The 13,754-nt window shown below is 36.7% G+C and overlaps 1 protein-coding gene across 4 annotated transcripts in view; it reads right to left on the bottom strand.

Moving 5' to 3' along the window:
- PCGF3 (polycomb group ring finger 3) overlaps window positions 1–13,754 on the bottom strand; it is a 124,405-nt gene that overhangs the window by 17,022 nt on the left and 93,629 nt on the right. For 3 of the 4 annotated variants that reach the window (XM_027836238.1, XM_027836240.1, XM_027836239.1), the window contains 3 exons: window positions 12,153–12,241; window positions 3,259–3,396; window positions 203–283 (listed from right to left, as the gene is read on the bottom strand). In XM_027836238.1, coding sequence (XP_027692039.1) covers window positions 203–283; window positions 3,259–3,396; window positions 12,153–12,241 — 308 coding nt within the window. The remainder of the gene's footprint in view (window positions 1–202; window positions 284–3,258; window positions 3,397–12,152; window positions 12,242–13,754) is intronic. The other variant, XM_027836241.1, reaches the window with a different exon arrangement.

Raw genomic sequence — 13,754 nt, 5'->3', positions numbered from 1 at the left:
CAGACAATAGTTTTTGAGAACCACCTAAAATGCTGCTGTGAAATCTCCTGTTTTAAAGTGACCCTTTATTTGTGTTCAAATCATCATTCTAATACTTGTAGACAGTCTTAACCCCTGAGAGGAATAGACTACATAAACACACATGACTATTATTCATAGAAGAGACTATAAAACACCTTGTTACAAAACAACTGGGTCATACCTTAAATCTCCATCTAGTAACAACTACAAACTTGAGTGTGTGGTCCTTGCCAAGAATTTCTTCATTGCATAATATATCCAGCTAATAGAAGAGGAAGAAATACTTTAATTTAGGGTGGAATAAATGACAAAACACACCAGTCAACGAACACATATTACTACCTGTTGTAAATAAGTTAGACTAAAACTATCAATGACAAAAACTCTCTCTGTTAGTGAACTCTGAAGAACACAGTCTTCGAACAACTGAGATGCTGAGGCTTCTCCATTATATAATATAATTTGTAAGACATTATGATTTCAGGTCTTTGTGATCAGGATGATTGCAACCTTCTTTTTAAAGGGACAACTAATGCAAGCGTGGTCTATGCCTTGATGCCTAGAGACAGGCTTGGACGGCTATGATCTCTGCTGCTACCCACAGTCTAGACCTGTGACTTAGGTGCAGAAGGCGCTCCAGGTGAGGAAACTCCCTCTCCCAACACAGGCCAGTGACTGTTGTCCACTAGAACTAGGGGCATGGGTGGGGGGCACTGAGAGGTTAAGTGCCTTCTCCAGAGTCACAGAGGAAGTCTATGTCTGAAGCAGGACTTGACCTCTGGTCATCCTAACAGGCTGGCTCTTGATAAAAACTCCATGGGATGCCACAGAGAAGATGAAGTCATTCCTCTACAGTGAGGACAATGTATCCCCATCATTTCCTTAAAACTCAAGAGGGGTCACTAGCAGTATTTATGGGTATGATGAAGCATTTTATGAATTTCCCTTGCAATCTCCCCTCGTAAGAACCAGATGTGGCTATCTTACAGATGTAAGAGAAAACTGAGCTACACATAAATGTTTCTTTGCATTACTTAGAGGGGAAGAGAAAGGCAGAAAGTGTCAAAGAATACATTTAAACTGTTGTTAGTAGACTCAAACTTTTTTCACAGCAAAGACTCTGTTTTCCATTTTTCCCATACTGTCTTCTCCCTAAACCTATAGAGTGTTCTGTATTTGGTGGATATTCAACATTGCTGATAGCTTTCTCTCTTACAGGATTAGCTTTTGGAAGGGTACCATATTCTAGCTTTCCACAGTAAAGCACAGGGCCTGTTAGGCTCAGCACTCTCCCTCAGGTTTCCTTTACTCCCTGCTTCCTTTTACTCAACTCAACGTCTTTTTGACTTCCTTTCAAAGACAAGGCCTTTGCATAAAAACAAGGCTTTGCATATAAACCAAATAAACTTTCGGAATAGACTTGCAATTAGCCCTTCCTTCAATAAAATCACAGAGCCACAGTCATGGATATTTAGGGTTGAAAGGGATGTTGGATAGTTCATCTGGTCCAAATACCTCATCTTGTAAATGAAAAAACAGACCTTGAAAAAAGAATTGATTTCTCCAGAGTCATATCAGTATGTTAGTGGCAGAAGCAGGACTAGAATCCAGGTTTCCTAACATTCTTTTTGCTACACTATGCTGTAACATTCTATGTTAAGCAAATAATAACAATAATAATAGTAACTCACATTTATAGAACACTTTAAGGTCTGCAAAGTGCTTTCCTCACAACAACCCTGTGAGGTAGGTAAGTAAATAGTAAAGAATAAAAAATTTACTCAATTTTTTACTTAGGTAAAGAAATAGCAAACTGAGAAATTTGGGGTACTTGATTGCAAGGCTCCCTTAGGAATCTTCCCAAATACTTTAAAAACAAAAAAACAAAAACCTAATTAGTCATGATTTTTGATGATGCACATAAGTTTCAGGAAAGAATTGGATTTTTATCATGTATATAAGTATTTGATTCTTTTTAAAGAGGTATGAGTTATCATTTAATAAGATGAAAAGAGATGCCAATTATTTCTGAAATTTTGGGTGGAAAAATCTCAGCATCTCAGTTTATGCATTGCAATACTGAGCACAGAGCCTCAGAATTATCTTCTAAATGATTAAGCTATTTCAGTTCTAGACTGACAGACTCCCAGATTTGGAAAGGACCTTAAAGGTCATGTAGTCCAACTTGCATCTCTTACTGCATTCCTCACACTCTTCCAGTACAGAATTGACTACTTGTTCAGGAAGCTCACTCTATTATTAGCTAGCTGTAGTTGTTAGAAAGGTCTTCGGAAGAGTGAACTAAAATATGCTTCTTGGTAATTTTCACCCATTGGTCTTACTTCAGTCCTCCCGTGATGAGTCTAATCCTTCCACAGAGCAGCTTCTCTAATGTTTTAGTTAGTGATTATACCTTCCCTCCACACCTCTACCTTCAGTCTGATTTTCTTCTAGGCTAAACATCCAACATAATTCTCAACCACTCATTAAATATAGCATGTGCTTCCCAGACCTATCAACCATTGTGGTCACTCTGCCCTATAGTCATGGCTCCTGAGATAAAGTAACTTCAATGCTTTATGACATTAAGTATTTAGTACAGTTTTATTTGTTACTCACTGTGCAGTTCACTGAGGGGAGGGGTGGGTGGGTTCCAAGCCCAATTCAGTTTTGCTGAACCTTGCAAGGATCTATATTAAACACCTCCCCAAAACACCCAAGTACCTCCTTGTCCTTTCTCACTGCTCTATCTCCTCTGTCCTAAATAACTCTTGTTCAGAGTAAGTTATGTCATATATGTTCTTAAGATTAAAAAAAAAAAAATTGGAGGGGAGGGAAGGGAAGAAAGGAATAGTTTCCAACCAATTACTGTATAATATTTAACTAAAAAATATGTTGAAGTCCTTCTTCAGTGGATTTAAGATTGAGCTTCCTTATAAACATGCAGTTCTTAGACAATTAGTATTTATTTCTTATTTTTCGCCTTATTTGGAGATGCTTCTTACTGAAAAGTCCTTGCACATCTACTGAGCCAGTCCTGTACTAATAATGATAATGGTGGGAGCAGTTATAATGCCAGAGTGTATATGCCCTGTTATAATGACAAAGTGTATGCATAGCTATTTTACAATTGTTTTAAATTTTTCTAGTTAAAACTTGTAACAAAACAAGAAAAAGCTATTTCTAAAACGTATCTGCATTTACAAGTGTTGTCATTTACTTAATTTCCCATTTTACCTCATTGAAAGATGAAAGATTAAGTTTTTTGGCAATGAACTTCTTTAGATGCAAGACTGTTGCCTGTGCTGAGCAGCGGATCCATTTTCGTTTCAATCCACGTAATTTGCTGCTATTGCATTCCAGGCAGATGCTTACCTTCAAGAGAAAGTGCACACATGTTGGCAGAGCTCATTAAAAGGAATTCCACTGGGCTCTCCCTGGAAATGCTTTCTGAGCTATCTATAAATGAAATTATACCAAAGAACTCTGATATCCATGAACACTACAGCTTTCCTTTACCTTATTACTGAAGCAAAGTAACTCCGTCTGTGGCAATTTTATGTCTATTCATTTAGTGCACTCAAGATCTGGCTGTCGACCAGAAAAACAAAATCCAACACTTTCCTGTTTGTCCATATTTTACCATTTCATACTAAAGCACAACTCTTCCCTGGGTCACTATCACTACACCAAAGGAACCAAAAGGGAATAAATAGCCATGAGAAAATACAAGTTAAACCTGTTTTCTGTTGTCTCAGTCCAAGTTTGTACTCTGAATTTCAGCAAAGAGATTGACACAAGAAAATAATCATAGAATTTGCAGTCTTGGCCAGCTACTACTGTAGCACCCAAGAAACTTTCTGAGAGGGCCATAGATGGTTATTCTAGGTAGATCAACTACAAAAAAATTTTTGTGTGTTTCAATATGTCCCTTTACTGGGACAAATAATTATGCCACTCCTCAGATGGTTGCCTTAATTTCCTCTATTAGTACTAAATTAAATTATATTCAACAAACATATACTCTTTCTCCATACTCCTTTAGAACAACAATGTTAATTAATAATTAACCAAGGGGCAAAAAATGAGAGGATGATTCAGGAATCAGAATTAACCAAATGGGTTAGAATGAAAGAAATAATTTCCTGGCACAGGGCAACAAGAGGGAACCAATCAACAGGCGAGAGAAAGATGGTTTCAAGAGCTGTTAAAAAAAAATAGGGAAGGATATATTAATTTGCTTATCCCACCTCCTTCACTTCAAAAGGAAAGGAAAGATCTTCAGGATGTCAGAAAAAAAAAAAAAACAGGTCCATTTTGTCTCCCTGATGTCTTATATAGAGACTTGAAAAAGTAGTGCCCCTAATGAGTGTTGAATGAATGCATTAATGAACCTAAGTTAAGCTGAAAGACATAAGACGTGATAGGGGTAAATTAACACTTTATGGGGTTTTATAGGTAGGAGGTCAGAATCTAATCTTTACGTGTAATAATAAGAGTCAGGATAAAATTTTGAGGAGAAGCAGTAAAAAAAAAAGGCACCACAAGGAGGAGGTGCATTTATTTCTTCTCATTCTAAGAGAATTTCTTCTATTAGAATGGGATGGAAGGTACACAAAAGGAAAATGTATAGATGAGTTGGAGACTGCTTTGAATTTTAATAAGGAATTGAAGGATATATCAAATGGTTGCTAGCCTTCTATACTTTGCTAAAGATCACTGTTACTTAAATGGGATAAAACCAAAAACATTCTAATGTTGACTTGTGCAGAAAATTCTGTGATATAGGTGGATGATGCTGTGTTCAAGCCTGTATGTGTATAATTGCCCTCCCCTACTCCATAATAAGTCAATCTTTTTAAAAATTTTTAAATTTAAAAACTTTATGTATATATATTCCAAATTGGAGGCTGACTTAGTCTGAACACATTGGCAGCAGAGCTTCTCCATTCAGGCAGGCATGGAGAAGTCATTCATCATCTTTGTGACTTAACTTATAACGGAGTCTGACAAGGTTTCAAGGTTTACCCACTTGTACTAGCTAAAGACTTACTATCAGCTCCTCTAGTGCTACTGGATGGAAAAGGATCCTAGGATCACAGGCTCAAAACTGAAAGGGAACCCAGAGTCTGACCCTCTGGGTTTACCAATAAAGAGAACAACCTCCTACAGGTGGTAAGCGGTTGAGCTGGGAGCTGAATCCTGGACCTGTACCTCCGAATCTGGCGCTTTTCCCTCTGTGCTACATTTCCTCTGCCTCATGGACCTTCCATGATCATGAGTGAATCCAGTCGAGCACCAGTGGGGTATGTGACACTAGGGGGCTGAAGTCATGGCTATGGAATCTCTCTTGAATATACGTGTACTAAGCTGCTGTGAACTCTGTCACATACCTCTACAGCTGGAAGGGGTAAGAACAGTCCTTTCACAAACTGATGAGCTCTTCAGGAACCGATTTCAAAATGCAAGATTCTTTTTACCCACCACTTTAGCATCAGGTTTTTAAATTTTTAAACAACTCTAAGACATTTTAAAAAATAGAGTTATATATCCCATGAAATGAAGTTTAGTATTACACATTAAAAAGAATGAGCTCAGAGCTTTAGGAACTCATTTCTGAAACCTTAAGAGATCTTCAATTTTCTGGCTTATTACTGTGCAGAAATACCAACTTGGAATTTGCTCTGATTGTTGTTTGCTAGACAGAGATGGCAGAGTGAGTGAAACAACCTTGGTTTAGTTATGTTTCATCACAGGCACAAATATGGGGAGAGAGAAACCAAGAAGCTGAAATAGGATGATATTTTTCAGTGGCTTTTGGGTCTACTGAATGCTTGTAGATTCATTTCCTTATCTGTAAAATGAGAATCTTTAAGTTGGTCACCTCGTAAATGATCTCTAAGGATCCCTTCCAAATCTAACTCTGTTATCCTATTGGTATCATATCAATTATTCTACTATGCTTAGGTCTCTTTTCAAATAAAATACTGTGCTTCAGTCATGGGTAAGAGTAAGAGTGGGGAGATGTGCAAGCATAACTGCACTGACAGTACAGAAAAAATTCAGTCTGAACTCTATACATTATAGATTTACATTTCAAAATATATGGCATATATTGTGCTGGTGTCATTCAGGAAGTGGACTAGATGAAGTGTTCTATGAGGTAATCTTCTCTACAACATTTGCATGGGAATGCCCTTAAACAGTGGTTAAAGCTATAAACAGCATCAAACTTGTTTTTGTGGTTTTAGTACCTCTGCACCAAGGGCTGCAGAATTTGTATTTTTTACAAAGAACAAGTCCATTTCTGAGAGTTAACTACTACACTGGTCTACCTGCTGTAGATTTTCCTTGAAGTTCAAAGGTATGCTTCATGATTCACAATTGTGCATCTGTGGGACTTAGATTTTTTTTACTTCCTAACTTACAGCTTCCATTTCAGAACAGTTTATATCAGTCTACTTTCTGCCCAGTAAAGGAGCACTGGAGAAAGTGTCACTAACACAGCAGTGGGCTTCCTTTTGGTATTTCATTGTTATTGATATTGTCGTGCTATTTAATGTCAAACATGAGTCAAAGAAACATACTAAAGCAAAGATATTTTAATACTAATTACTGATGTGTTATTTCTAAATCTAGAGTCAGCCCACCAACTCAGCAAAAACAAAATCAATATCAAACTAGAAAAAAAAGATAAAAATGAGATGAAGATATGACATATAACTGAGGCAACTCATAACCCACTTAAACAAATTACTGATGCCTCAAAATGGGGACTGGATAAAGAACAGACATCGACCTAGACATTTACTATTTCCAAAAAAAATAAATAAAATTTAATCAATGTTAACAAACTGACAAAACAAAATTACCTTGTTCTCTTTGCAAAGCACAGAGATACAGTCACCAAGGGCAATGCTCATTTATAGAACAGACTAACTTGTAAGATCTTAGAAGGATGGTTTAAACTTATGAGAAGCATTGCCTCATAAAATAGCAAGAATCAGTGGAGGGGCTAACAGCTTTAGAGAAAAAGTTTGGTGAGAAACCCAACTAAGCATAGTCATCTTGAACATTTAAGGATAAAACTAAAAAGATGCTTACAGATGAAAAAATGCAAAATAGATACAAAGCTTTTTTTTAAAACAAATTATTTTCACTACAAAGTGACAGTAAAGCCACAATATTTAGACAGCACAGCCTCTGATGTGATACTACATAAGAAAGTAGTAACATTAGTAAAGAAAATAAAAAAAGAAAGAGCAGCTGGATCATCAGGCACACACAAAGAGGTCAAAGCTGGGAGGGCCCCACTTCTTAGGAGAGAACAAAAGCTTCACAAAAATTTCAGATCTTACTGCTATGTAAAAAAGGTGAATGAGAAAATATTAACAACTATTGACCTGTGTGCCTTTTTTTCCATTTTTACAAACTTTTTGTGAAAATAACTTACAAACATTGAGGTCACATTGATGAAAAAATGAGAAAACAGGCAAGCTTTTGCTAATTACATTCTATAGTAGAACATGTCCTTATAATCTCACACTTAACTGGATATCATAAAGAATATAAGATCTCATTGTGTCTATTGTTTGTTGACTTTTTTTTTAAGCAGTATGATTTAGTCAAGTACTGGCTTAAATTAAGGGTTTTCCTCCAAAAAAGTGCCCAAAATTATAAAAAAATTCCTTGAAAAAGTTAACAAGAGATAACTTCATTCAATGAGCCTCAGGTCATTAAATACCAAGTGTAGCATAAAATGGGGAAACATGTTCAGTTCATCAAAGGTGTTTTGTCACCATCATAAATGATGTAGTGTATAGGGTACAAAGGAAAGCTGGATTCCCCATTGATGATTCAGGTCTTCCAGATGTTCCTGTCTGCAAATGACATCCTGCTGATTGCATCAAGCCCAGAAATATTGCACAGCCTCTTAAATTAGATCCATAATCACTCAAGAGAATTGCCTAATTATGTACATAGGACAAGTGAAAAAGATGAAGAATGCTTATTGTCTAGATTTTATATGCAGTTCAATGGACAACCCACAGAGTTGGTCCACTGAGCAATACAATCTAATACAGGCACTGTGAATGTGCTGGGTCCAGGTACTGAAGAGGAGGAAGAGAGTAATCTTTGGGAAACTACATAGTTCTTGTAATGACCACAAGCTTCTCTCCAAAACAAAAGTTCATTTAAAAAAAATTTATTGAAGGCTTTGTTTTTACACCATATTCATTTCCCAATATACCCACCACCCCCCACTCCACCACCACTCAAAGAGCCTTCCTTTGTAACAAGCAGTACAACCACTGAAATATTGATCATGTCTAACAGCATACATAACCATATCCACAACCATAGTATCCCAACTCTCTCTCAAAAGGAAGATGATCAAAGGTCCATCTTGTTAACCACAAATTTCTTTTCAGTGATGCTGCATGGCCACAAGTTATGGAATATCACAATCTTCAAAGAAGTAAAGTTGAGGGATACCCAGAGACCAATGGAGAGGGGTACATGGTTGGCATGAAAAGGCTTCAACACATTTCCAACTAAGAATTATGCAAGGGAAACAGGGAAAAAGAAGTCACCAGGGAAAACAAGATGGGTTGGTCACACAGTAAGAACAAGAGATAATTGATAAAGAGACAGCCTATGTGCTCTATCACAAAATGTCAGGAAGGCCCCCAGTATGTAGACTGGATCCATTAAAGTACTGAGACAAGACTCAAAGAAGAAGGTGAAGAAGACATTCAAGAAGATTTACCTGTCATCTTTCTAAGATTCATAATCATAGAGAAAATTAGACATTATGCTTTTTAGAGACTTAGATTTGGAGTGATAGAATATTGTGCTTTATGACTCACCCAAAAGCACAATGTTTCGTGATTTGGATTTCTATTTCTCTGTGTATCACTAGGTAATGTGATGACCAGATAAAAAGAAACGATGCTTTTAGTTCTGAAAATAAACTCTCACCTATAAATATTTTATAAGTTTTTTCCTTTAATAAAGATTGATATGGATAATAAAGATTAATAAAGATCAGCTTTCTTTAAGCTGATCATTAATCCAAAGGAATGTGTTTGTTTCACAAAAGAAACCATTATTTTCTGTATGCATGTGGTACCATCAACATGTTTGGAAATATATGGATTTCCGTACACTCTGATTATGTTCATAATCACATGAATTGTTTTCCTATTTCCCAGAGCAGCATTTCCCTTATTTGGCCATTCAACATTTTGGGGCTTGAAATGAAATATATTGATGGAGTCCATAAATACAGGGGGATTCGGAATAAGGAATACCTCCAGGATAAACAAAAAGTTAGGGAAATCTTGCAGAAAAACAAAATCAATCCTATTTCTGTAACAAAAAAAATTACCAAATGAGTATTTCATATTTAATATTTGAGGGAAAAGTACCACTAACATCAAATTTTCTCACAAAAACCTTATTCATATTGTGCAAATCAACAGGGTCCACAGAACAATTTGGGAAACAATATCCTAGAAGGTAGCAATAGCTCACATTTATGTAGTACTTTAAGGTTTGCAAAGCACTTTACATACATTATCTTATTGGACCCTCACAACAGCCCTGTGAGGTAGGTGCTATTAATCCCCATTTTACAGATGAGGAACCTGAGCCTCAGAGGGGTTACATGACTCCCCCAAGGTCACCCAGTTAGTAAGTGTCTCAGGTTGGTTTAGGACCTAGGTTTTCCTGAGTAAAGGATTATAGGACAAGATTTTATCTAGGATCAAAAGAACAGATCAACATTGGTTCCTAGTTTCCTTACTCCACCTTTCAAAAAAGCAGCATGAGATAGAAGGTATCCCTACTCCTCCTAAGACACCCCCCTTCCAACTACATTACTGATCCCTTTCCTCTTGCCTCATCTAAGATCTGGCTCCAACAGTCATCCCATTGTTCCCATCTTCTGATAACACCTCCTCCACGTCTGACTGCAAGAACATGCTCAGGTCCTCCAAACCTAGCAAAGTCTTCCTTGACCCTTTTAGCTACTGAACTGGCTGTTGTCTTATCTCTATCCTTTCCTTTACTGCTGAACTTTTTGAAAAACATGTCTATGTCTAATTCTTTTCTTTCCTTACTACACTCTATCTTTCCAACTCCCTGTCCTCATGCTCTCATTTCCACAATCCTAATGAGATGGCTTCCTAAAAGGTCAGCAATGAGCTCTCAATACCAAACCCAATGGCCTTTCTTCAATCACAATGCTTGTGGCTGTCTCTATTGCTGTAACACTGCTGACCAGTTGGTGCTCAGGGAGCCTTGTTCTTCCCTTGGCTTAGGAGATGCTACACTCTCTGTCTTTCTAATCTCTCCTCTTTGTCTCCTTCATCCACTCCTCATTTTCTTCATGGTGTTCCTTAAGGGTCTGCCTTCAGACCTCTTGTTTGTCTTTAAACTTTCTCCCTTGGCAATCTAATTTTTAACTACAACTTCTAGTCAGATGACTCACAAATATCTCCTATTGTCTCTAGAAATTAGACTTACATCTCAAAGTATCTATACGAAATCGTTTCCTATATGTTCTACTGGCTACTGGAACTCAAACTGCACCAAACTGAATTTATTTTCTTTCTCTTTAAACCTACTCCTCCTCCTTACTTCTTGACTTCTGTCTCTGTAAGTACTATTCAGTTTCCTGTATCTCTAATTCTGGGGTTATCTTTCTGAATTCCCTTCTCATATCCCATCAATTCAAGGATCCAATTCATTCAACTTTTGTAACACATCTTCAGAGATGTGCTGGTAAATGTTTAATAATCAGCTCTCAAAAAAACAAAAACAAACCATGCATGACATACCTTTGAGTTTAATTTGTATTAACACTTTTTTTCTGTCACCTTCTTAGATTCAGACAATCAACAAAACACTCAATCAAATCCTGATTTGTAGCATTTGCCCATTTCCAAAGTGTAAATGCTCACCCTGAAAGTTTAACAATTGGCTCTTGGTCTCCATACCCTAAAGCTGCCTCGAGCACACTCCTGCACATCTTGCATTAACGCCTTCCTTCTGTATTCCACTCCAGTTGCCCAGGTACAGATTCTCATTTACTATCCACCCTGACAAGGGCAGTAATCTTCCAACGTGTTTTCCTATCTCTAATCCAACAAGTCCACTATGTTAAAGGCCTGTTCTCCTTCCAAACCATCCTTTTAATTGCTGTAAGGACAATCTTGTTTTTCAAAATGTGTAGTTATGTTGATCCTCTGTTCAAAAGGCTTCAGCAGTTCTCTACTGTCTGCCAAGTAAAGTTCAAACATTTCCCCCCAGGTGCTCCAGGTCCTCTATAATCCATCTTTCTAGTCTTGGTTCCTATTACTCTAGAACAGGGGTTCTTGACCTGGGGGTCTATGAATTTTTAAATGCTTCAAAAACTTCATTTCAGTACACTGGTTTCTCTTGTTACTCTATGAATTTTACTTCATTCATTTAAAAATGCTGTTCTGAGAAGGGAGTCTATAGATACTGCTAAAGGTGTCCATAACACAAAGTTAAGAATCTGATCTAAACTTTATACACCCACCAACTCACTTCTATCTTTTGCCCTCCTGTTGTGCACAGCTAGAATGCCCTTCCTTATCTCTTGCCATCTGCTGAATTCTTACTCATTGTTTAGAGGTTAACTAAGACACCCCCTCTTCCAGGAAGCATTTTCTAATCCCTCAAGGAGGCAATCCCCTTCTGACCTGACATAGCAATCTCATGTGATTATCACGTAATATTCAATATTATAGTTATCTGTATCTACTTATTCCCTTACAATAATGCAAGCTCCATAAGAACATCTAAACTTGGCACATCAAATTAGAGAAATCCTAAAATTCTTAGGATGTTCATTGAGCAGCTAATTCTCTTTAAAATCTACCACAATCTAGGCTTAATGATGGGATAAAATGCTTTTGTGAAGCCAATGTGTAGATGACTTTATGTCATTACCTGTTAAGAACAAAACATATTGGGGTAAAGCCATAGGCTTCCAATGTGCTTATGAACTTTTAAAATATGCTAAATGTTACATGTCCAGAAACATAAATACCATCACAAGAGCATTTTAAGACATGAATATTGATGGAAAGATAAACTACCTGTTCATCACTTCTGTGATAGTCATTATCCTCTTCTTGTTTGTCTTCTGATGTTTCTTTATTTGAACTGTCATCGGCTTTTGTTTCACCTTTTAATACAAAGGTAAATACTTTACTGATGAAATCCAAAATATCTTTATCATTACTCAAGTCTATGCAGTATAAGTTAAAGTGATATAAAAAGTCTAAATAAAATAGTAAGCAGAGTATCTGAATGTAGAACATATGCAAATTCAAAGGCAGATAACTAGGTGCAATGGATTCTAAAAGAACATGGCCTTCCTTAAAACTAGATCATTTCCCATACTCCAGTTACTTAATACCAGATAGGAAGTCTCCTGAATAGGCATCTCACCTTACAATATTTGATAAATTATCACAAGGTATACTGATATCTACCTCATCTTTTCTATATTGTCAGCTCTTAGAGCACCTAACATGATGTTAATATTTAAGAGGAAATTACTGATTTTTTTTCATCCTAAGTCCTAAAGGAAAAATCCATATGTATTCCCACATTATCTAAAAGTTAAGAAAATTTTATTACTGTTGATTTTAAAAAACAGAATCTTTCCTGTTAAAAAACAAAGTTTTAGCCTTTAGGAATAAAATGTTCCAGGAATTAATATTTAACAGCAGTCACGGTTAACCCAGAAAGAAAAGCAGAAAGGTTAAGAAAAGGAAAAAATACTCTATTAATAAAAAACACTAAGTAATTTAGCTCATTTCATGTATCAATGAAGATTATCAATGCATTTAATACTACAGTAACTGGGGAGAATATGTGTGATATTAATCCTTCACTGAAGGCCAAGTCAAACTAAGGGTTAGGCCAGGGCTTCTTAAACTTCTTCCACTCATGACCCTTTCAGTACTTCTTAAACTGTGGATCATAAGCCCATATGGGATTGCAACTAGACTATCGGAGAAGAGCAGACTTCCTTAGTGGTCAGACTTCATCTTTCCATGGAGACCTGTGATGGTGGAGGCTGAAGAGTGCCCCCTTCTCACCATGGTGAAATCAAAGAGGATACTACTCATCTCTACAAGTCCATCCCTTTCCCTTTATCCTCACATTCTTAGATGCTTTACCCTGTTGCCCAGAAAATTCTTAAACATTTTTGTTGATTTTTTTATCTTCTTTCTCTTTTGATTTAAAAAGCAAATAAATAAAAATATTTGTCATATAGGATGGCTTTCCTGAAGGGTGAAAGGTAGGGATACAGGCAGACATTTTTGTGATATAAAAATAAAAAATGTCAGTAAAACTTTTTTTTAAGGAAGTGACTTCTTGTGTCTATTAGGCTGAACTTTTTTGAGATGAACCTCTGTTAAAATGTCCTACTCTAAAACCTCACTGTAACATGGAAGGAACCTTGAAAGCTGTGCAAGTAGACACAATCTGCTGAAGATTCTACCAAGCAAGAAAGACTCTGAATGTGTCTGTCTTGCTAAGTACAGGGAAGCTCATCACCAGAAGGTGACATATCAAGTAATGAATCTAGTGGTCAGAGAAGTCCATGAAATGAGTAAAAATAAAAACCAGCCTTTGGTTCTATGTGGACTCTTCAACTTCTACAAGGAAGGTGATGACAAAGCAGC

The sequence above is a fragment of the Vombatus ursinus genome, unplaced genomic scaffold (assembly GCF_900497805.2).
Source record: "Vombatus ursinus unplaced genomic scaffold, bare-nosed wombat genome assembly UNPS02014818.1, whole genome shotgun sequence".
Taxonomy (NCBI): domain Eukaryota; kingdom Metazoa; phylum Chordata; class Mammalia; order Diprotodontia; family Vombatidae; genus Vombatus; species Vombatus ursinus.
This window is presented reverse-complemented; position numbering and strand designations above follow the sequence as displayed.